Consider the following 26,288-nt stretch of genomic DNA (forward strand, 5'->3'; position numbering starts at 1 on the left):
ATTTCTATACAAAAAAGAAAAAATTTGCCAGGACCAGAAACCCCAGCAAGGAACTAGGTCCTTTCTCCTGACTAAAAGAAAAAAACGAGTGCCTATAGTAGGGAGAGGGAGTATATCCCCTGGGACTGCCCATAGGTGTAGCCAGATTTTATTTCTACCTAGTGTCCTACTCCTGGAGGGGGTAGTATAACCCAAATGGTTAAGAATATCAGGAGCGGTGTCTGTCAATAAAACGAAAGAGAAATATAAGTTTGCTGTAATAGTGCAAAGACTTGTACAGAAGTAGGGAAAAAGGAGTGAACAGCATAAATCTAACATTTTGGTATGAAATTATACAATTCTATTCTGCTTTCCCAAACCCCTTCCTGCCGACGTAACGCAAATATGCGGCTTTGGCTTCAGATTTGATCGGGTTTCTGATGTAGAAACCTGGAAGTGAAGTCATGACATCACTTCCGATTACTGGAGCCTTACAAGGCGCCAAATTTATAAATAAAAAAAAAAAAAAAAACCAAAACAACAACATGACAGTGTTCAAAACAGCCAAACCTGGCATTTTGAATGCTTTTAAATGCAGAGGAGGGATTTGGGGTCTTGGGGACCCCAGATTCCTTCATAAAAAGTATCTGTCACTGCCTATTACTGTCACAAGGGATGTTTACATTCCTTGTCACAGCAATAAAAGTGAATAACATTTTTTTTTTTTTTTAAAAGGGACAATGTAAAAATAAAAAAAAAATAAAATAAAGAATAAGAATAAAAAAAATTGAAAGCGCGCGGAAGCGAACACATAGGTAAGTCGCATTTGCATATGTAAACGGTGTTCAAATCACACATGTGAGGTATTGCCACGATCATTAAGAGTGAGATAGTTATAGCAATAATTCTAGCACAAGACCTCCTCTGTAACTCTAAACAGATAACCGTCAAAAAGTTTCAAGTGTCGCCTATGGCGATTTTTAAGTACCATGGTTTGTCGCCATTCCACGAGTGTGCGCAATTTTAAAGCATGACATGTTAGGTATCTATTTACTCAGCATAACATTATCTTTCACATTATACAAAAGAATTGGGCTAACTTTACAGTTTTATTTTTTAAATTCATGAAGGTGTATTTCTTCCAAAACAATTGCATTTGAAAGACAGCAGCGCAAATACTTTGCGACATAAAATATTGCAAAAATCTCCATTTTTTTCTCGAAGGTCTCTGCTAAAAAAAAAAAAAATATATATATATATATATATATATATATATATGATTCCAAGTAATTCTCTACCAAAAGATACGGATTTAAACTTGTAAGCAACAAATGTCAGAAAAATTGGATTTTCTCTCTTTAGGACATTTTTGAATTTTAATATTTCCACAGCAAGGGCACACTTACGTTCTTTGGGGCTGCAGTCTCTGGTCACTGTACGGTATTAACGCAACCAACTCGTTCACTTGCTCTGTAGCAAAGCAAATACACACAACACATTTTATACAGTATTATTATTGTACAGGATTTATATAGCAACAACAGTTTGCACAATACTTTACAAAATGAGGGAAGACAGTACAGTTTCAATACAAATCAATACAAGAGGAATCAGAGGGTTCCCCAGTGTAGATCCAACGCCAACCGCTGTCCCGAAGAAACAAAGATAAAAAAAAAAAAAAAAAAGGAAGAGGACCGCTCCAGCCGAATGATAACTGCACCGGCCTCCCACTGCTAAATAAACGATGGGGCGAGGCTACCCAATGACTTAACTGGGTAGCTCCGCACCATAGTTTATTTGGGGGTGGAGCAGTCATTCGGTGGAAGCCAGCATCGGGTACAGACCTCTTTTTTTTTTTCGTTTGGGTCGGCGGCCAACGTTCATCATGACCACCAGGGGACACTTTTTTTTTTTTAAATTAGGAGGAAAGGGGAGAGTCCACTTATCCACCCCCTTCCTGGCCTGCTCAGATAAGGGTCTGGTATGGAGTTTGAGGGGGATCTCCCCGGCTCTTTTTTTTTAATTTTTAATTGCCGGCAATTCTTTTCTTTACATTGAGCTGTCAGCTAGTCATCCGTTGCCAAGGAAGTGGCAATCAGCTTAATAGGCTGCTCCTTAACAACCAGCTATTCACTGGTTGTTAGGGGCGCCAGTGGCCACCTGCTCCTTAACAAAAACGATACTGCTCATTGTTAAACGCCAGCAAAAAATGCTAATTATTAGCATTTTTTTTTGTTTATATGGAGCATTATAATAGTTTAGGAGCATTCAGCTCTCAAAAAAGCAAACCAGAAAGGTTTTTTTTCAGCCTCTAATCTCAGAGCTTAAACTATGCCTCTAAATATTCCAATGTGCATAGACACATAGGATAACATTAGCTGCTTCTACAGGTAAAACGCTAAACTCCTCTGGAAGCAGCGATTTTTTTTAAGCCAGTGTGCATGGACCCTAAGACTGCATTTAAATACATGAGGCTCCTTGTGACTAGGAACTCGATCTCCTGCTGCAGTAATCTCTGACCTCATTGGCTTTATGCTGAGCAGAACAGGTAGGAGTTCCATGGATAATATTTCATTCACTAAAGCCAAAAAAATTAAATAAAATAAAAAAAGAAGAGCACGATAACCTCTATTTGCCCTAATGTCAAATCTTAGCCTTCTAAAAAGGCTTACATTTTAACACAGAACAACAATTTAACCACTTGCTACCCATGCCTATTCTGACAAGTATAAAAATCACCTTTTTGCTAGAAAATTACTTATAACCTCCAAACATTTTAAATTTATATTAAGCAGGGGTCTTACAGAATAGAACGGTAGTTGTTGTAATTTTTTATGTTACACAGTATTTGGGAAAAAAATACACTTTAACCACTTCCCGCCCAGCCTATAGACAAATGACAGGTGGGCAGGATATTCACTGTTCCAGTGGAGGTCAGGTGTGACTTCTTCCCGAAACACAATGGATGACTGATCAATTTATCAGCCACTACCAAGTGAGAGCTGTGACCAATCATAGCAGATCACATGACAATTGTACACAATAGATGGCTTTCATTCATGCCATCCATTGTAGGGATGCACCGAAATGAAATTCTTGGCCGAAGCCGAATAATAATGAAATGCTTGGCCAAAGGCCGAAGGCCGAATACCGAACGCGGTGTTTCACATTTTTTCCATTTATTTTGCCAATTTTTTGTCCTCTCTCTTGTCCTCTCACTCTCGTCCTCTCATGTCTCTCTCTCTCTCTCTCTCCCTAAAGGTTACTGTAGGGAATGGGATTCAGTGCACACTGCAGCCTTGTACAATAGGGTTAATGTTAGTGACACTGTAGGGATTGGGAAGGATGCTGGGAATGGAAATCAGGAAGCATGCAGGCAGCCTTGTAAATTTTAATTGCAGATACAGGGCCCTGGGCAGGTCAGGGTTAATATGGTAACATCAATTACTCAGTGACAGTCAGTCAGTGTCAGTGTGGACTCGATCAGATTATACAGTGACAGACACAGTCTCTCATAGTGGTGGTAGTAGGAGGCTGGAGGTGGACTAGTAGGAGCCTGGAAAGGAGCACAGCCGCATACATACATTACTCACTCGTGCACTGCAGCCCGCCCCACACATTCAGTGAGTCTTACTCTCCGCCCTAGTTTTTTCAATAGCACATTCAGGAAGCCAATCATGCCGTGAGTATCGGCACAGCGGAACCAATCAGTTGTGCAGGCACGCGTGATTGGTGAAGCTAATCACGGCGTGATTGGCTCCCTGAATGTGCCATTGAAAAAACTAAAGCGTTTTTTTTTTTCTTTTTAATTCATTAAAAGTGTATTTAAAAAACAAAATGCGTATAAAAGACAGCTGTGCAAATACAGTATGACAAAATTTTGCAACTATATTATTTAAAAAATATATAATGCTTGGGGGTTTAGGTAATTTTCTAGCAAAAAATACAGATTTTTACTTGTAAACAAATGTCAGAAAAAAGCCTGGTTAAAGTGGTTAAACCTTTTGGTTGCCATGACATGTAGAATACCTGCTTGACTGTCAAAGCTTAATAAAGTTTTAGAGCAAAAACTTGCTGCACCCTGCATAAGAGTAATTACCAAAAAGATGCCTGCTATTACTGTTGTTTACCAGAAAATTCTCTTCTCTGTGTCTCTTTAAAACTAGTCTTAATTTGTTGTTAGGGGCCTGATTTTCTTGACTTCAGGCTAAGCCAACAAATAATTTCCAGTCCAGTTAAAACTACCCTCACTGGACACTGGAAAGGCAACTGGTAATTGGGGGAGCCTACTACTCATGAACTTAAATGGTTAATTTATCCATGTTTTCCCAATACCAGACTCTTGATGGTAAACCTAGATTAAAAGTAAGAACTGCAGTGATCTTGACCTGTTGGAATGCATCCAGTTCCCTGGCAGGATGGACAGGTAATGCTGTCCCGACCAGTAAACTCAACATAAGGAAATTGTGCAATATCTTCATCTCGGTCTCTTCCATCTAACAAATCATCATCTTCCACATTTGTGTTGCTAGCCTGCTTCGAAGTTGTCACACGACTGGTATAGGCAGATGCTACGGACCCCATTGTCTTTGTTCAGCATCTGTTTTGAAAGAAAATATACATGGAATTATAATTTCAAGGATTGGCATAGGTGGTTCAAAAATGTAAACACTGTTTTTGAAACCTACTAAAACGGTGTTGTCGTGCAACAGTAAAATAGGATTTTTGTACTCGTCCTAAAATCCTTTTCTTGGTGTCCATTGTGGGATACAGGGATTTCTTAACCTTCAAGCAATTCTGCCACCAACAGGGGATTTTGCTATGGCTTCCAAAAAAAGAAAAAAAACTGTAGGCGAGCCAAAGATAACTCCTCCTACTAGCAGTATGCTTCAGTTTTGTAGCAATACGTTACTGAGAATATAATTGGACTTTAACCACTTACCCACTGGGCACTTAAACCCCCTTCCTAACCAGACCAATTTTCAGCATTCAGTGCTCTCACATTTTGAATGATAATTACTCAGTCATGCAACACTGTCCCCATATGAAATTTTCGTCCTATTTTTTCACACAAACAGATCTTTCTTTTGGTGGTATTTAATCATAATTGGGTTTTTTATTTTTTTGCGCTATAAATGAAAAAAGACTGAAAATTTTGTAAAAAAAAAATGCAATTTTCTTCGTTACGGTTTAAAATTTTGCAAACGTAGTCATTTTTCTTCATAAGTTTTGGCCAAAATTTATACAACTACATATCTTTAGTAAAAATAACCCAAATAAGTATACATTTTTTGGTCTTTGTGAAGGCTATAGAGTCTACAAGCTATGGTACCAATCATTGAAAATTGATCACACCTGATGTACTGATTTCTTGAGACCCTAACAAGTCAGGACAGTACAAATACCCCCCAAATGACCCCTTTTTGGAAAGTAGACATTCCAGGGTATTTAGTAAGAGGCATGGTGAGTTTTTTGAAGTTGTAATTTTTTTCCCACAATTCTGTGCAAAATGAAGATTTTTTTTTTTAATCATTTTTCACAAAATGGTCATATTACGAAGATATTTCTCACACACTGTACAGGCATACTTGCAACTACACCCCAAAATACATTCTGCTACTCCTCCTGAGTATGGCGATACCACATTTGTGAGACTTTTCCACAGCCTGACCACATACAGAGGCCCAACATCCAAGTAGCACCATCAGGCGTTCTAGAAGCAAAAAATTACACATATTTTCTGATGACCTATCACACTTTTGAAGGCCCTGGAGCACCAGGACAATGGAAACGCCCACAAAAAGACCCCATTTTGGAAAGAAAACACCCAACACATAATCTAGGAGGCATAATGAGTCATTTTTTTTCCACAAGTTTTTGGAAAATGTGGAAAGAAAACCAAAACGCATTTTTTTTTTTTTTTTTTTTACACAAAGTTGTCCATTTATAAGACATTTCTTACACCTAGCATGTACATAGCAAAAAATGACATGCCAAAATTAATTCTGCCACTCCTCCTGAGTATAGCAAAACCACATATGTGTGACTTTTCCACAGCCTGACCAAATACAGAGGCCCAACATGCAAGGAGCACCGTCATTTCCTGACTTCCCATTACAATTTTGTGAGGCACTGTAGGGCACTGATAAGCATTGTAGTGGCACTGATGTGGCATGGATGTGGCCCGGATGAGCACTGACGTGGCATGGATGTGGCACTGATGTGGCACGGATGAGCACCGACGTGGCATGGATGTGGCATGGATTAGCCCTGATGTGGCATGGATTAGCCCTGATGTGGCATGGATGTGGCACGGATGAGCACTGACGTGGCATGGATGAGGCACAGATGAGCACCGACGTGGCATGGATGAGCCACAGATGAGCACTGACGTGGCATGGATGAGCCACAGATGAGCACTGACATGGCATGGATGAGCCACAAATGAGCACTGACATGGCACGGATGTGGCATTGATGTGGCACAGATGAGCACTGACATGGCATGGATGTGGCATGGATGAGGCACAGATGAGCACTGACATGGCACGGATGTGGCATTGATGTGGCATGGATGTGGCACAGATGAGCACTGACGTGGCACTGATGTGGCATGGATGAGCACTGATGTGGCGTGGATGAGCACTGCCGTGGCATTGATGTGGCACTGATGACCACTGACGTGGCACGGGTGACCACTGAAGTGGCATGGGTGTGGCACGGATGAGCACGGACATGGCATGGATGAGCACTGACGTGGGATGGATGAGCATGATGTGGCACGGATGAGCACTGACATGGCAAGGATGAGCACTGACGTGGGATGGATGAGCATGGATGTGGCATGGATGAGCACTGAGGTGGCATGGGTGGCACGGATGATTCATGTATGGGGCACAGATGAGGCACTGACATAAAGGAGCAGGTGTTTCTAGGCTATTGACTCTTAATGACACACCCTGTATTTGGATCTTGCTGGTTATGTTAGTGCTGCTTATATACATTATTTCATTTGGAACTTTTATTCTGCACAGATCAAGAAAAAAGAAGTTCCACAGAGGACCAGAGCTCAGAGATCCATCCATCCCAGGCAACAGGACAGGCTGCTAACGCAGACGGAATATACCTTTCCATGCCTACAATCATTTACCATCTGGTAAGAGGCTGACCTACTCTCTTTTTTTGAGAGAGGGATTTGAGGGTGTTCCTATCTTTCCTGGTTACTATATTGGATCTGATAACACTTACGCCCTTGTGTTATTTTATCTGGTAAGGGGCTTATCCAATCACGGTGGAGGTTTCACTGCCCACATCTATTTAAATTGGATTTTGCACTCTTGGATTTTCTTCACATGCATGTCGGTTGAACATGATTTTGGATATTCACTTCATTTATGGACTCACAATTTTGATATTTATATTATTGCTTGTCACTTTTGTTTATCATTTTGTGGAAAGATTTGTCCTTTCACCATAATCACCATTTCTGTTGATTTGTCACTATATGTTTATATATTTGACTTATTATTCAATAGTTTAGCGCACCTGATACACATTCTTCACAAGGTTTAAACATGAAGCTGCAGCAAAACGTCTGGTTTCATCCTGATGATCAATGTACACCCAAGTCTTGGCACTGTGACTGAATCCAGACTGAAGGCCAACCAACAGGATTCGCTCAAAGTTTTAGAATGTTGATCAGGAGATGAGGCTCCTCTGACAACCAAGTCCGCTGCATGGAAACAGCACCCAGGGCTCCTCTCCAGCCTGAAAGGCTAAGATCCTTCATGAGGATATTCCAAAACAAAAAAAAAAAAAAGGCAAGAAGGACTTTCCCAATTCCAGAGCCAAATTGCTGAGTCGCCAGGCCTGGGACACTCTAGTCTTCATTACCAAACTATTTGGTCTGTTCAAGGAATAGACTGAATTTTCCCACAATGGCAAAATGCTATATTAGAAGGGTATAAAGAGAAATTAAGCAAATGGGACTCCCTCAAAAGGAAGCTGCCATCATACTTAAGATTCTCATATAAAAGTGGCTAATGAGATTTCGGGAATTTTCTCCTTCAATAGGTGCACTGTAATCAGCACCGAAGCCAGTAATATAGCATGAGCTGGGAGCAATTGTTACAGCGTGGCTGGGCCCCTGCCATGACTCCCCCCCATGACAGAGACATTTGCAAAAGGCTGAAGAAACCCAAACAACTCATAGTAGATGGGGGTCAGGTCAGGGGACTGGCAAGGTGTGAATGCTACAGACATCCCTGTTTGGGTGTATAAAGGTTTAAGAAGATCCAAGTTTTACTCAGGGCTGTGGAGTCGGGAGTTGAGGAGTTGGAGTCTGAGAAAATTTTGGGTAACTGGAGTCGGAGTCAGCAAACAATGCACTGACTCCAACTCCTACTAAATTTAGATTGGAATTTAAAAAAAAGCAAGTTTAAATGTCCCAATTCACAAAAAGTTATAATTAATGACTTAGTATAAGGAAAACTTATAATTGAGGAGGCCAAATGTAAAAAGGAAGAACCACAGAAAGTTCTGAAAGGACGTTTTGTCTTCCTTAAAATGGATGCATGCACACGTCACAGAGTCAATTAATTTGCTATTAATGTTAGATTTGTGGATAAAAATAATAATAATAATAATAATAACAACAACAGGGACCCTCGGAATAAGTGCCGGTTCACACTTGTGTGATGCGGGAACGCTGCGAATATGCAGCGTGATCCCGCATCGCATCCGCACATCTGGCAGTTCACACTGCCATATGCGATACGCAGGGGGTGTCAATTAAATGTTAATGACACCCCCCAGTTTGATTGCATATCGCAGTGCGATCTGACAGTTCGCACAGAATCGGATCGCACAAATGTGAACCACTGTGCGATCCGATTCTGATGCGGCTGAAAAAATGCCTCATGTGCGTGTTTGGTGTGGATACAGTGCGAATTCAGCCATACAAAGTGTATGGCTGAACTCGCATCCGCACATGAGATCGCATGTAATGAAGGATCAGTTCGCTCCGAATTGCATGCGATCTCACAAGCCGCACAAATGTGAACCGGCACTCAAGGACACTCAGGCACATCACACCAGTGATTACCTTCAGAGGTTAGTAGAGGGTGTTCTAGAAGATTTTGAAATGACAAAGGAACAGATTTTATGTGTTGTAACAGATAACGCTTCTAACATGTTGAGCACATTTGAGAAGATGTGAACGCAGATGAAGAAGGTAGCAAACGGATATCAGAGTTAGAGGAAGACAGCTCTGCAAGTATTGGAGAAAGTTTAGAAAACTTAGAGAAACTGCTGTTCATACACTGCAACTTGCCATAAGAGATGGATTAAAAGATCGCCATGCAGCTACACTAATTGGAAAATTACGGCAAGTAACTGTTGCAGCCATGGCCCCGAAAACAGATGCAATTTTGATAAGAGGTGCAGAAAAAGGAGCCATTTTGGATCAAACAACTCGCTGGGGAAGCACTTATTTAATGGTGAAGAGTTTGCTTGAACCTAAAAGACTTCATAGGACAATGAAAATCTTGCATTAACTGAAAGCCAGTGGACACAAACAAAAGGAGCTGGAGAACCTTCTTTCTCACCCCTTCATCGTCAGGAAGAGGTTGCAATGTGACGATCTAACCCCGGGTAAATTCCTCTTGGAATGGAAGAGCCTGTTATATCGCCTGAACAAAAAAGGAGGGTTAATAGCTGAGGGCATTGCATCTTCAATGATGAAAAGAGAGAGTCTTTTGCTGGAAAATTAAATCTTGTTAGCGGCTATTTATGTCGACCCAATGAGCCGACTTTTGTTGAACAGTGAACAGACCGCTACTGGGAAAAAGGCCCTCTATGATGTAGCAGTTCACATGAAGGGATTACGACCTGAAATACCTCCACAGGATGAAGTTCTTTTAAGCAATAGTGGTAACTCAGGATCATCTTCTTCAAAACGAAGAATTAGACTTTGATTCCTTCTTAGACAAAATGGAAGTTGCTAAAGGAAAGTGACGTCGCATAAGCGTTACAGAACCAGTAAATATCCAAATAAAAAAATTCCAACAGGAGTTTTATAAAGCACTAAAAGAAGTTGAAAAGTATGATCGCTCATCAAAACTTACTGTAAAAGAAGCCATCCTTGCTTATCCAGAGATCGTTAGTGATGTGGTTTAAAATAGTTACTGCAATGCCACCCACCCAAGTCATTGTGGAAAGATTAATACAGAAGAGTCGGAATGTCGGAAGTGCAAAAAAAAAAAAAAAAACGGAGTCGTCGGAGTTTTACCCTGGTTTTACTTGTCACATTACATCAGAACTGCAGTTTCCATGTCACAATGAATGGGTCCATAGGGAAGCGAATCCTGACTTGGTACTGCCCAGTGGCAAAGAAGCTTCATTATATAGTCACACAGCAGATATAATAAATGGGCTACAGTCACTGCTGGGAGCTGATCACGTGATCAGACCAGAGCGCCCGAAATAACCAAGTATACACATCTTCCTTATACAGGTGTAGTTAGAATAGAAGTTAGAAGGGGGCGGGAGAAAGTTTAGTGCCCTCTCACACTGATGCGCAAATGCGCATCAGAAATATTTCCCTTTAAATCCTATGAGATTTTTTACATCACTGTGCTGCGTTCTAAAAAGTCCTGCATGCACCATCTTTGATGCGCTTTCCAAAAGTGCACCAAAGAGGCATCTTCCATTATAATCAATGGGAACCGCATAAAAAACGCACCCAGGGTGTGTTTTTAGTGCATTTTCGGGGTCACATGACCCTCTTAAAAAAGATGATGGTTATATAGCTACGCATATGCCCCTGCACCTCTCCATGGTTAGTTCGATGTTCCATTCAGTTCAGCCGCCCCTTTTTCCCCTCACATGGTGCCCAAGCTGCTCTCAGCTTTCAGTTCAAGTTTTCGTCTGCCTCTCCTCCTTTCTGTCCCGCCCAGCTTACCTGGCTCCTCCCCCCTCTGCAGTGTCCTGTGTAATGACGGGGCAAAAGATGGTGGGTTCTGCTCTGTCTTTGCACCACCATCCAGATCACTCAAACAGAAGGGGAGCTTGGTGACCACAATGGAGGTAAAGGGAGGCACTGTATGTGTAGTTATCTGCTTAAGAATACTGGCTGGTTCCGGCTCCTTAAAAACCAATGAATAGCCAGTGTAACTCCCAATTTTGTTTTTCCCCTCTGGGTGATCTCTGTACATTACAAGGATTTTAACAAACTTCGTTGCAGATTTCTACCTTTAGTTAGTCTGAAGAAACCATTGTTTGTTCCTCTGTGCTGAGTGGGTCTAATAGGAGTGGTTTCATAATTATCTATCAGCTGTGGCAGCTGCAGGGCTTCAATGAGGAAACCTGCTGGGCCTGCAACCCTTTACACGTGTTCCTATTGGGAGTATCTCACCTAAAATTACATTTTTGTTGCAGGGGAGGCCAGAAATCTGACTTGTATCTTAGGCAGACTTCTGGGAAAATTGGTGAGCCAATCACACAAGCAGGAAATTATGTTTCTGGAGTGTGGTCAGTAAACATTCTGTGTACAGAACACCTTGAGGTAGCCATATTCATATTGCATTACATTTTCAGGAAATTACAACAGCTGCAGATTAAAAAGAAAAGGTAATTTTTAACAACATTCAATTACAATATGATTTGTGTCCTAATTGTATACGCTATATTGTTTTTTCTTTATTTGCTGATTATTTACCCTTTAAAAAGGAGCCAACATCCGACGGCATCCTTAACAACCGGCTATTCACCGCTTATGCGCTGCCTGCAATGCATTTAAAATGCACTAAGCGTTTTTTTCAAACACGTTGAAATGCTGCAGTGTGAAAATTGACGAGCTTCAGTGTAAAAGGGCAAAAACCTGAAATTCCAGGAACTTTTTGAATGTAATGCATACTTTTACAACATCACCAGGAAGAGTGCCAAGTTTGTAATGCTTCCAATGACATGCAGGTAAGGTACAGCAGAACTAATTGATTTTAGCTTGTGGGACTAACTGCCATTTTATTAACCACTTGGTGCCTGCACTAAAGCCAAAACACAGCACGCGGGTGGTGCACTGATTGCTGAGTCTTTGGCACTCGGCTGACCACAGCACATGATAAAGGGCCAATCACAGTGAGCCCTCTACCATGTGATTAGCTGTCAGCCAATGACAGCTGATCGCGGAAGTAAACAGAAGCCGGTTATCTGCTTTTTTTCCCCTCACACTAACAGCAGAAGGAAAAAAGAAAGCCAATCAGTCCTCCCCAGTGCTGCCAATCAGGGCTGCTTTATCAGTGCAGACTAGTGAAGGAGAACTATTACCGGTTTTTAAAATTTTATAACAAACTATAAAAAAAGAAAAAAAAACTTTTTTCCCCCTTCTAATTTTCGGTCTTTTTTTGTTCGTTTTTCAGAAAATAAAAGTGGTAGTGGTGATTAAATACCACCAAAAAGAAAGCTCTATTTCTGCCAAAAAAAATGATAAAAATATCATATGGGTACAGTGTTACATGACTGCACAACTGTCATTCAAAGCATGAAAGAACCAAAGGCTGAAAATTTGCCTGGTCAGGAAGGGGGTATAAGTGTTTAGTAAGCAAGTGGTTAAACCACCATTTTTTTTTACCAGGAAGGTACACATAGACGTGTATGTAATGGCAAAGCTTTTTCAATCTGGAATTTAGCTGGGGAGACTCACCCTTCTATTTGTCCTTGTTACTGTTATCACTAGAGCTGCACGATTCTGGATAAATTGAGATTTTTTTGCTTAGAATAAAGATCACGATTCCCGGCATAACATCTTTTACATTATAAAAAAAATTGGGCTGTTTAGTTTTATTTTTAAAATTAAAGTGTATTTTCCCCCCCAAAAAAACTGCATTTGGAAGACTTCTGCGCAAATATAGTGTGACATAAAAGATAGCAACGATCAACATTTTATGCTCTAGGGTCTCTGCTTAAAAAAAAAAAAAAAAAAGTATTTTTATATTATAATATATATATATATATATATATATATATATATATATATATATATATATATATATATATATATATATATATATATATATATATATATATATATATATATATATATATATATATATATATATATAAAATGTTTGGGGGTTCCAAGTGATTTTCTAGTAAAAAATACTGATTTTAACTTGTAAGCGACAAGTTTCAGAAAAAGGCTGTCTTTAAAAGATTAAACTGCCCTCACTTCCAGATGGAAGTTCATTCCTTTGATCTAAAAGAACGAAATGATACATTGTAAAGCATTGTGTTTATAAACATTTGTCAGAGGCTCTTTTTTTTCCTCTGTCAGTGCCGATTCACATTTGTGCTATGCGGGAACGCTGCGAATATACAGCGTGTTCCCGCATCGCATCCGCACCCCTGGCAGTTCACACTGCCATATGCGATAGGCTGGGGGTGTCAATTTAAGGTTAACGACACCCCCAGATCAGATCACACGCATATCGCAGTTGCGATATGTTCCATGCAAAACCGTCTTAAATGGGCATCTTATATCCTTACATATTCTATTTTTATATATTGCTCTATGCTGTATACTGTATTCTGCTTGCTTCAAAACTGCACACAGCCTTCTATTCGGCATAGTCACTAATCAGGTGATAACACTAACACATGCTTCAGGTGAGTCAGTATGGGTGGAACCTGCATTTTCTTTAGAATGTTAATAGAGGGAACAGGGAAAGTACCAGGTACTGCTAGACTAAAGGCCCGTATACACAATAAGAAATCTGTAGGGAAATTTCGTCCGACGACCGATCTGCCGATTTTCGGATTGTTAGTATGGTGCTTTCGACAGCCAACTCCGACTTTTTGGCTGACAAAATCCTGATGCAGGCTATAAAATTTTTGTTGTCCGTCAAAACAACGTCCGATTTTTGTCTCAGTACAGATTTAGACTGAAAAAAAATCTTAAGAGCAAGACTAGGCATGCTCAGAGACGAAAGAACACATACAAAGCAATCCAACACATGACATCACTTCTGAAGTAGAATTCTGTCGTACGGGAAAATTCGTATGAAAATAACCTCTTCACTTTCCACATCAGACTAGCATGCCACAAGAAACGGACGACAGATCATTCGATAATCTGATCGTGTGTACGGGGCTTTAAAGTGGAAATAAGGCCCCTTTCGCTTTTTTTGTCGCAATTGGACTTGAAGCAATGCCCATGTCTATGGACCTGAAATCGCATCAAAGTCAGACCAAAGTAGTGCAGGGACTACTTTGAAGTTGCGCAGATATGAACGGTACTCATTGGAAATCATGGAGTACAACTTGTCATGCGATGTTGCAGTCCCAAGTCGCACAAGTGTGAAAGGGGCCCTAAACCTCAATAAATAGTGCAGCGCAACCAGTAACAATATCATATGTGATGACTAAAAAATATAAAGTGTCAGAAAAAAGAAGATTAAACAACAATGTGTTTAATAATTGCTGATAAATAAGTCGATGCCCAAAAAAAGAAAATGGTATACAAGCATGAGCAGAAGGTTTTCCCCCTTAATGACCAGGCCATTTTTTGTGAAACAGCACTGCGTTACTGACATTTGCGCAGTCGTGCAACGGTGTAATCACATTGATGTCCTTTTTTCCCCACAAATAGAGTTTTCATTTGGTGGCATTTGATCACCTCTGCGGTTTTTATTTTTTGTGCTATAAACAAAAAAGAGCAACAATTCTGAAAAAAAAAAAAAAAAAAATGTATATATTTTTCACTTTCTGCTATATAAAACATTCCCAATAAAAGAAAATGTAAAAATCTAATTTTTTCATAATTTTAGGCCAATATGTATTCTGCTACATACATAGATAGCTGCCCTAACCCCGGTATTTTTATGCACGGCCGGCGTTTCCCTTTCACATAAAAGTGGTCTTCGCAGCGTATTCACTTTTATGGGTGGCAGGAGAGATGCTCTCCTACCACCGCTTCCTGTTTTTACCCACTTACCGGAGCCGTCGGTAGCGGGGAAAACGATCCGGTCTGTTCCAGTCCCAGGCAGGAAGTTGAGTGAGGGCAAGATGGCCCCCCACTCAACTCTTTGGCCTTGGAGGACCAGAGTGACGTCATACCAACGGCCTTAAAAAGGGCCCATTTTTTTATTTTTTTGGTTTTAAGTGTAGATGTGAGATGTGAGGTCTTTTTGACCCCAGATCTCACATTAAAGAGGACCTGCCCTGCTTATTTCTATTACAAGAGATGTTTACATTTCTTGTAATAGGATTAAAAGTGATCAAAAATGAATTTAAAAAGGGACAGTGTAAAACTAAAAAATGAAAAGGTAAAATAAATGAGGGGAAAAAAAAAAAAAACTTAATGCGCCCCATCCCTCTGAGCTTGCGCGCAGAAGCGAACGCATATGCAAGTCGCGCCCACATACGTAAACGGTATTCAAACCACACATGTGAGATATCACCCCGATCGTTCGAGCGAGAGCAATAATTCTAGCCCTAGACCTCCTCTGTAACTCAACTTAACTCTGTAACCTATAGAAATTTTTAAAGCATTGCCTTTGGAGATTTTTACGTACCAATGTTTGTCGCCATTGCACAAGCGTGCGCAATTTTGAAGCATGACATGTTAGGTATCAATTTACTCTGCGTAATATTCTCTTTTGCATTATAGAAAAAAATTGGGCTAACTTTACGGTTTTCTTATTTTTTTTAATTAAAAAAAAAAAGTGTATTTTTTTTACAAAAAAATTGCATTTGCAAATACGGTGTGACAAAGTTTTGCAACAATCTCCATTTTATTCTCTAGGGTCACTGTTAAAAAAAAGATTATATATAAATGTACTGTAATGTATAAATGTAAATGCAAAAAATACTGATTTGAACTTGTAAATAACAAGTGTCCAAAATAGACCTGGTCCTTAAGTGGTTAAAGATAAAGATATTTTTCTATTTAAGATATATTAATAATTTTGTTTATGCAGCATGAAATGGAGCTTATTTATGTAGCACGAGACTGTATATTCTGCAAGATTTACATTTTTGGTAAGCTCATTCAATGCAAGCTGAGATAATGCACTAATACACAATTTCACACTAAGTCCTTACATTTAAAGAGCACCTGTCATTTTAGATCCATCATGGCAGCGCCTGTTAGCGGGCATCCACTCACCTGCTGCCGCCACGTCCCTCACCTTGTTTTGTCACTGCTGCATCACTAGCTGTCCCATTAAAGTGAATTGAACTGTTGGTGAGTCAACAGCGGGTCAGAGAAGCCGCTACAGGACAGAGATGACAGCTGCTTTTTAAAAATTATGATTTAAATCAAGCCTTTTTTACTAGTGATTTAAATAGACTTAAGCCCCGTACACACGTACTGATCGTCGGCCGAACGATCGGCCGTCTTTTGTCCAGGGCTGTCGTGTCTGTTGAAAACTGCAAAAGACTGCACACGAATTTTGTCGGCCAACAACAGCCGACTGCAGAAGTGATGTCATGTGATGGTTAACTTTCCTTGTCTTTTTTCTTTTCTGAGCATGCCCAGTCTTGCTAATCTGCTGTCTGTCGGCTGAAATCTGTACTGACTGGCGAACAATCGGCCGTTCTGGCGACGGCCAACAAATATTTTAAAGTCTGCACGACAGATTCTGTTCGGCCAAAAATGCGCTCTCGGCTGTCGGAAGCATCATACTAACAAAAGAAATGGGGGTATTGCTGCGCTAAAACATCAATTCCAATAACAATAGCAAAAGTAATGCATATTACATGAATTGATATATAAAAAGGTGAGTCACATCGACTATAATCATAAAAAACTGAGTACAGCTGCCAACACCTGATCTTGAATTAGAAAATACAGATCAAGGGAAAAACATATGCTATATATGGTGTAGCGCTTGTAATGTTAGATTTGAACTGCACAGTCCATATATATTCATAAAATCAACTGGTGGAAATCAAGTCCTTCCGAGAAAAAAACGTGCTCCCAAAAGGTAATGCCAAACTTTCCACGATCCAAAAGCCCAGTGTATAGAGACCACCACCAAGAGATAAAAATGGCCCCTTACAGCAATGCAATGATCCCCGCTACAGAGATCATTTCCAGCCTGTACCACACATCAAAAGACCCATGCAGATGGTAACCCAGCTCGTAGCGATATCCAGATCAGCTCCGCTCAGTATAGGTACATGTGTGAAAGGGAACAACTCCCATGGTGAAGTACAGTAACAAATTTATTGATGCACGAGCTAAAAAGTGGCAACTCACATTTAGTAGAAGACAATACAGCGTGTCTCTCTCATGTATAGCCCTCGGGACCTGGTTTCCAACCAAGAAAATGGCCGCCGCGCCCCCTCGTGTGTCCCAGCGTGGCGTGCCGCAGGCTCCTACGCGTTTCGTCAGTAGATGACATTGTCAGGGGGTGTGGCCTGCGGTAAGCCTACCATATTTATACGCTGAGCGGGACGGAAAAGGCGGAACTTCGTATCGTCGACCCGAACCCGGAAGTTGAACACATGCGTTCCAACGACCGGAACTTCCAACGATCGGAACCAGATACCACTCGTTTGCGTACCAGCACCCCGGACACATGCGCTCCAACGACCGGAACTGGTGGATCGAGATCTCTAGCGTCCGAAACCGGATGTCAGTCGTTGATGTACCAACACCCCGGACATAAACAGAAAACTAATAATATGGCAATTAAGACCAATTAGTTAAATCAATGGAAATGCTATGACCGCATCATACTAACAAGCCTACAATCGGCAAATCGGTCGGCGGCCGAATATTTACGGCTGACAATCGGTACGTGTGTACGGGGCTCTAAATTAAATCCTACCCGGGAAAAAAATAAATGTAATGCAAACGGAAAGTTTAAGTCATAAATTTAAATTCTTTGTTAATGAGAGGGAGAAACAATGGAAGGCAAAATAAGCTGAATAAACTTCAGCTTTAGGCTGGATTCTGATAAAAAGCCTGGCTATTCCACATGCAGTCAGCACATAAGACACACACAATGAAAGCATTAATCCTTTGTCAGCAAATGACAAGCAAACAGTATTTGCACTGCAGCTGATCTTAGCTACCTCATTTCTCACTGCAGATGTAGATAGATACTGTATAACAAAGACAAATCATCTAACCAGAAGATCATGTCATTTGGACAGTTTGCTAATAGATTATTTCATCACTTTCTAATATTATTAAGTACTGCTGAAGACAGGGAAGTATGCGTTTATTTTTATAATGTCAACTTAAATGTAATGTATGATGCTTAGTTAGAGGACTAAAAAATAAAGTGTCAATTCATTAAAACAAATATGAAATACTGCATATCAATAGTTTATCTTTACCACAGTCTAGGAAATTCCCTATCCTTTTATTTTAACCAGGCAGACTTTGCTGCTTTGATGTGAAAAGCATGCCTTGTAAACATCTAGATTTTTGCTCAAAGTGTTCATAAACAATCACTCTGTAAAAAAAACCCATTCAGTTTAAGGGCCCTTTCACACGGGCGCTCCGTATGTCCGCAAATCATCCTATTTTTTTGCGGATGATTTACGGACATAATGTAAGTCAATGGCATTGCGGATGTCAGCGGAATACCATCCGCTGACATCCGATTTTCTTCCTTTCAGTTCTGTTCCGTTTTTTGTAACGGAACAGAACCCTATTTTTCCTCCGTTCAAAAAACGGAAAGGAAGGAAAATCGGATGTCAGCGGTGTCATCCGCTGACATCTGCAATGCCCATAGACTTACATTATGTCCGTATATCATCCGCAAACGGATGGGATGATATGCGGACATACGAAGTGGATGACACAAATGTCATCCACTCCGTGAAGAAAAAAAAAAAAAAAAGTCCCGCAGCGGAGAAAAACAGCGGAGCGGCCGTGTGAAAGAGCCCTAACATTGAAATGAAAGGCAAAACATTTGTGTATAGATATAAAACAAAACCCATAAATACCTTGTTTTCCCTTTTTTTCTTTTATAATTTGATCACATTCCCTCTGTTCTCAGCTGCATAAGAGCTGGGGGTGAAAAACAGCAGTACACGGATCTTCCCAGTGAAAGGCTGTGTAGGGATGGGGAGTCGGGACAAGTCTGATCATTGAAGGAGAGCACACTGAGTTCTCAGCATAGCTAGAGAACTGACCACGCCGTGTTCTGCTTAGTGCAGACAAATTTTAATAGGAAAACAGAGGAACTGGCAGAAACACCAGGGATTTCACAAAAATGAAGCAATACAAAGCGAACAGGATAATTTTTTTATAGAAGTACATTGAACAGCAGGCACATAACAGGGTAACAAACACTTCAAGTTGGCCATAAATGGCTTGAATTTTAGATGGTTTCTGATGAATAATCTAAAATTTAAGCTGTGGGTGGTGTTGTCGGCACAGATTTCACCTGTTGTTCACCAATTAATTGTTTACCTATTTGTCACAATATTTTATTTATTTATCATTAATACTTTAAGATAAGCCACCATTATCTATTTATTCAATTATTTGTCACCACTATATCTAGCACTTTATATTAAGATATACCTTACTCACGCCTGTTTTTATACCATATTTTATTTATATATACATTTTATTTAGATATTGTGTGATCATATCTGTTTTGGATAGTAGGTTTTAGATATTTATACTCTTCTAACCATAGGAGCTCATCCAACACTTTGTATATTTATTTAATATTTTCTCACTGGATTTCTTTATACTAGTTTATGTATACCTATTGGGGTGACATTACACGGCCACAACAAATTTTACTCACACCACATTCTTTTTAGTGCATTCCCCACATTGCACTTTTTATTACCTGATCACCATCAGGGGAGAAATACCTCTCCCCCCCCCCCCCCCCTCCCCTTCTTTTGTAGTTCCTTTTACAGTACCTCACATCCCATTCAATATATCAATTACATCCTCAGCATATCCGCACCTTAGTAACCTCCAACCACATCATTGTAACCAGGCAGCGCCATTTCCCTATCTCTCTTTCATTTTCATGTTTATTAAGAGATTTGTGTCGAAATTTGTGATTTTTTTGCAAAATTTTACGTGTGAAAATATCGTCCGATACCGATATGAGACCGGCAAGGTATCGGTATCGGCAACGAAAAAAACGATATCGAGCGATCACTAGTTAGTACAGCGGCTCCAACCAGAGCCAACAGTTTTTTTTCCCCGCTCAACCCGCTGGTAAACCTATCCCCTAGTTTATAGAATGATAACTTTTGTGCAAACAAATCAATATTAACTTATTGGGATTTTTTAAAATTTGATTTTTTCATTTTTTTTTTTTTTTTATTGGGAAAGTTTTATAGCAGAAAGTAAAAATATTGTTTTGTTTTGTTTTTTTTTTCAGAATTGTCATTTTTTTCTTTGTTCATAGTGCAAAAAATAAAAAAACGCAGAGGTGATCAAATACCACCAAAAGAAAGCTCTATTTGTGTGAAAAAAAGGACATCAATTTTATTTGGGTACAGCATCACACGACCGCACAATTTTCAGGTAAAGTAATGCAGTGCCGTATCGCAAAAAAATGGCCTCGTCATTAAGGGGGTAAATCCTTCCAGTCCAGAAGTGGTTAAAGCAGAACTAAATGTCTACTGTAACAGTGAGCAGGCAGGTCTTTACTGCTGCACTTTCTGTTCTGTAATAAAATGCCCTTAACCTGCCTGCTCACTGTCTTCTCTGGAAATGGAAACTGGGCTGCTCATGTGCAATGGCCGTTAATCTACATTGGCTGGGTGAAAAGTGGGTAATCAGGTTGCCTTCCAGGGGGTTAAGCCCTATGCACTGGCACAAAAAGGCTGCCTGGTCCTCTGCCAATGCCAGTAGAGCACGGCATCACAAGTGCCAAACGTGTGGAAATGAATGAGACGGAGGCACCCATCATCCACATATTGCCTCAAGCACTGCAGACACCCCAAAAGGCAGCAGGAGGTGTACGTCATTCTTGAGAAAGGAGGAATTTCTTGACCGTAGCACTAAAAGGCTTCTTTAAAACTTGCGGCTGAGGGGAAGTAAACACACAGGGCTCAGCTTCCCCTAAGCTGCAGAAACAGCCAACTAGGCTGTACATATGTTGCAGTCAAAACGTATTCCTACTCACAGGTTTGGAGGGCAGTTCATTCCCTTAACGAGACCCATTCAACTGAATAGGGCCATGCAATACACACTACTGCGGCATGGTAGTGTGGGTTTTTAGAGGTTAAAACAGGTGCTGAGAAGGCAACATAACATCTCATGGCCTGTCAAATGCCCTCTTAAGTGCAATCAACTGTGAATTGTTCTTCAAAGGGCATCACACATGTAAATGAGCCCAAGAGGTAAATGTGAATACTGTATTTTCTGGCGTATAAGACTACTTTTGAACCTCAAAAAAATCCCCCAAAAATAGGGGGGTCGTCTTATACGCCGAGTATAATATCTCCAAGGTAACCTAAGTAGAAGTATTACCGGTAGATGTAATCTCTCAAGACACTGGCTGTGTGAAAATCCTGTACTGGTATACCGCATGTGCCGTAGCTTCGGCTACATACAGTGTACCGCGCTGAGCCAATCAGGGAGGGCGATGTATTCTATTATTGAATGCAAAGCCTGCTCGGATTGGCGGAGTAACATCACCCCGCCTCTCTGTCTCTGCCAATCTGAGGTGGTCTGCCAATCTTGATGGTGTGATGGGCAGTGGCTCATAGGGAAGGATAGTGCAGCATGATGGGGGTGATAGGAGATCCAGTAACTCATGCCACCTTAGACCCCTTTCACAGGGACGACTCCGCTAAGAAGAAACTGCTTGCTCAGCCAAGATGTCTCCGCTAATCCCAGCTGAGCAGGGGGATGATAGGTCCTGTCTGCTCCGCTATGCAGAGCGAACACAGACACAGTCCCGCTCTCCTCTATGGGGTAATTGGATTGAAATGGACTGCCTGTCCCATTTCCATCCAATCTGCCGGACGGATGGAAAATAGGACCACTATCCATCTGTTTTTGGCACACAGGATCAGACGGTGGCAGTAGACATCTCCGCTGACATCCACCGCTCCATAGAGGAGACTGAAGGGTCCGATCAGGTCCGCCTGAAACTGGCAGGGGGGTCTGTGTGAAAGGGGCCTTCGGCTGCGTGGCTGTGGCATGAGAGAGAGAGAATGAAAAGTAAAAAATGAATTTTAATAATAATAAAAAAAAAAAAGATAAAGGTTTTTCATCCTTGTGGGGGTATAAATTAGGCCATTCCAACCAGCTGCCCCACACTCCCTGTCCACTCGCCATAAAGGACAGGGCACCAGATCAAGCCCACAACACCTTCTCTTGGGAAGATGGGTGAGCAGTGAGAACAGGCAGGGAGAACCTATGCGCAGTCAGTGACTGCTTGTCTCAGTCCCGGCCACCACAAGAGGACGCCAGTTCCCTGACGTAAGCATCTCACTCCAGGGAGTCTCAATTACTGGGCAGTGTGGCATCTTATTCTGCACACCCGCAGGCAGGGGTAGCATGGGAACAAGACGCCTGCCGCAGTATAGCTCAGGCACCAGGCCGCTAATTCTAGTCGCCAATGCGACCTGATGCCTGGGGTTTGTCGAGCCCTGGTATTGTGTATAGTAACCCTAAGGCTGATGACACGAGTGATTCTGCCTCTAGAGACAAATGCCTAACAGCAGGGTTGCTGGTATAAGAGCAGTGTGAACAGCAAAAGCATCTGCAGAGTTTTCAGCAAGCTTTGGAGAATTTCTTTAAGTATCATTTAGGTAGTTTGTAAATGTTAAACACAGATCCCAATGGGAGAGCTGATTGCCACTTTAAACAAGGTGCTAGCACGCTTCAGCAGACTTCAAGTAGTGCTGAAACCTGCTAGCAGCTTGTTTAAAGTCAGCGCTCCCGTTAAGATCCGTGTTCAATATTTACAAACTAGAGCTTAATGGTACTTTAAGGGCTCATTTACACTTGCTTCGACTTCAACACACATTTAAGTGCCTTCCGCTTCAACATGCTTTTTTGATGCCTCGTGATGCTTTTTTGAAGCTTGGTAAAAACCCATTGTGTGTGTAAATGTAATATTTGTTTTGAAGGGGCCCAGCAGAACCCCAGCTCAACCCCCAGTCAGCAGATCCTAATCATAAGTACCCCTGTTCAGCAGACTGCCAGGTCATTGGTACCCTCATACAACAGATTCCCAGCTTATTAGCACCCTTGTTCAAGCAAAACGCCTGCTCATCCCCCACCCAGTAGTAACCCACAGCTCTGCTGATCCTCTGGTTTGCTGTTTCTCCTCTCTCTGGTCCCCGCTCGCCTTCTTCTAGATTGCTTCCACGCTGTGCAGAATGTGGAACATGGGGTATAATTTTTGAAGCGAAGCAAAGCAAAACCAACGTGTAAACAGAACTGTAAGCTTACCATTTTACTTAGGGACAGGGGCTTTGATTGGCATTGAGAGCGCTTAAAGAGGAAGTAAACCCTCCTCTGACACTTTTACCTATAGGTAAGCCTTATCATAGGCTTACCTATAGGTACTGTAAATATCTCCTAAACATGCAGCATTTAGGAGATATTTCGCTTACATGCAGCCAGTGACGTCACTGGCGCATGCGCTCTGAAGGAAAGGCCGCTCGTGCCGTTCCTTCAGAGACCCGTGCTGTGACCGTCGGCTCCCGCACGCGTGCGCAGGAGTGACATCACCGCGGCTCCGGCCAATCAGATGGCCGGATGCCGCGATCCCAGAAGACGGGCGGAGGCTCGTTCTAAGGTAAGTATTTCATAATGAGCTAGTATGCGGTACATACTAGCTCATTATGTGTTTGTCTTACAGGTTGCAAAAAGAAGAGAATTTTTTTTTCAGGTTTACAACCTCTTTAACCACTTAAGCCCCGGAAGATTTTACCCCCTTCCTGACCAGGGCCTATTTTGCGATTCGGCACTGCGTGAATTTAACGGACAATTGCGTGGTCGTGCGACGCTGTACCTAAACGAATTTGGCGTCCTTTTTTTCCCCACAAACAGAGCCTTCTTTTGGTGGTATTTGATCACCTGTGCGATTTTTTGATCATGCGCTATAAACAAAAAAAAGAGCGTCAATTTTGCAAAAATAACAATATTTTTCACTTTTTTTATATGAAATTCCCCAAAAAAATTTTTTTTAACATTTTAGGACAATTTTTTTTTTTTACCATACGTTTGGTAAAAAAAAAAAAAAAAAAATAATAATATCGCAAAAAGCGTATTTTGATTGGTTTGCGCAAAAGTTATTGCGTTTACTAACAAAGGGAAATATTTTTGTCATTTTTGTTGTTTTTTTTTTTTTAGCGCGTAATGGCGGCGATCTGTGATTTTTTTGGGTGGGACTGCGACATTGGGGCGGACAGATCGGACCCTTGACTGATATTTTTGACACTTTTGGGGTTACCAGTGACATTACTACAGTAATCAGTGCTATATATATGCACTGTTACTGTAAAAATGACACTGGCAGTGAAGGAGTTAACTGTAACATAGTAACATAGTAACATAGTAACATAGTTAGTGAGGTTGAAAAAAGACATCAGTCCATCCAGTTCAACCTATGATGCGTGTGTGTGTTTGCTTTTAACCGTACATTGTATACCCCTGTATGTTGTGGTCTTTAAGCTGTATTGGAGAGGGAGGGGTTAAGTGTGTCCTAGGGGCGTGCTTCTAACTGTGATTGGCTGTGTGTGTAAGAACAGTGATCAAACGGTCCTACATAGTAGAACCGTTTGATCATCATTCTTACACAGGGAGAACTGACAGGCGGCTTTGTTTACACTAGCCGCCTGCCTTTCTCCCGCTGTCACGGACATTGCGTCCGCCGGGCGCACACGCGGGGGGGGGGGGGGGTGGCCCGTGCTCCCAAAACCCTCACAGGCTAGCGACGTAGCCCTACGTTACTGCCTGTGAGAGGCTGACTGCCGACGTAAATAGTCGTGCGGCAGTCGGCAAGTGGTTAAACACTTGCTCTCCAGATTTATCCCCCTTCGTGACCAGGCCATTTTTTTGCATTATGGCATTGCGTTACTTTGACTGAAAATTTTGTGGTCATGCAAAAATGTACCAAAATAAAATCCATGTTCTTTTTTCCCCACCCTTTCTTTTGGTGGCATTTGACCACCTCTATGTTTTTTATTTTTCTCGCTATAAACAAAAGACCAACAATTTCGAACAAAAAATAATATTTTGTACTTTCTGCTATAAAACCTATCCAATAAAAAAAAAGAAAAAAAAAAATCTAACTTCTTCAGGAATTTAGGCCAAAATGTATTCTGCCCAAAAAAAAAAAAAAAAACCCCAAAAAGCGCATATTGATTGCTTTGCACAAGAGTCTACAAACAATGGGATATTTATATTTTGTACTAATACTAGTAGCGATCAGCAACCTACAGCGGGACTGCGATATTGCACAGTCTGATACTTTTTGGGGACCAGTGTTAAAAAAAAAAAAAAAAAATAATAATAATAATAATAATAATAATAATAATAATGTGCTGTCACTATACTAGCACTGGCAGGAAAGGGGTTAACTGTGTGCCTAACCAGTGTTTTACTGTAGTGTGGGAGGTGCTTTTACTAGGGGAAGAGATAGAATTTATATCCCGCTTTGAAGGGACACAAACTCCGTCTTCCCTGTCTTGTTTACATGTTTACATAAACATATCGCCGTTCTACATCTCTGCCGAACAATTGGCGGGTGTCAGAGGACTTTGGGTACTGTGCATCCGCCGATTGGCTTCCGCTGTGTGTAATCACAGCAAAAGCGAGCAGCCAGGCGGTGCGCTTGCGCTCCCCCTACCTGGAAGTGTCATTTCATGTATATATACACACGTAATCTGGCACACAGGTGCTGCCTCGTAGCAGTAAAACTGCTGTAGGGTGGACCTGTAGTTGTTAAAAAAAAAAAAAAAAAGCATGTCCGAAGCCACATTTTGAAGCATGTGTAAACGAGCCCTAAGGCCCCTTTCACGCGGCTCCATTCCGTCGACAGAGCCGTTCTGCTCAGCGAGGACCGATACGCCGATCCCCGCTAAGCAGGCGGATGACAGCTCCGTCTCCACTCTGTGTGCGGAGACTGAGCTGTCAGATCCCCGATGTCCCCTATGAAGGAATCGGATGAGAACGGACCGCCTGTCCATTCTCATCCGATGGACAGAAAATAGGGTTTACATCCGTCCTGATTTGACGGACAGAATCAGATCGAATGGCAGCGGGTGTCAGCAGAGATAACTCCACTGACATCCGCTGCCCCATGGGGGTGCATGGAGGATACGATCAGATCCGCCTGAAAAACTGACAGGCAG

The 26,288-nt window shown here is 41.3% G+C and overlaps 1 protein-coding gene across 1 annotated transcript in view; it reads right to left on the reverse strand.

Annotated features, from left to right (window-relative positions):
- TMEM106C (transmembrane protein 106C) overlaps positions 1-26,288 on the reverse strand; it is a 59,036-nt gene that overhangs the window by 30,601 nt on the left and 2,147 nt on the right. Inside the window, exons 2-3 of the mRNA XM_082246804.1 lie at positions 4,368-4,579; positions 1,386-1,449 (exon numbers count right to left, since the gene is read on the reverse strand). Of these exons, the coding sequence (XP_082102930.1) occupies positions 1,386-1,449; positions 4,368-4,563 (260 nt within the window). The 5' untranslated portion in view covers positions 4,564-4,579. The remainder of the gene's footprint in view (positions 1-1,385; positions 1,450-4,367; positions 4,580-26,288) is intronic.

The sequence above is a fragment of the Pelophylax lessonae genome (genome assembly GCF_965119305.1).
Source record: "Pelophylax lessonae genome assembly, chromosome: 2".
Lineage (NCBI taxonomy): Eukaryota > Metazoa > Chordata > Amphibia > Anura > Ranidae > Pelophylax > Pelophylax lessonae.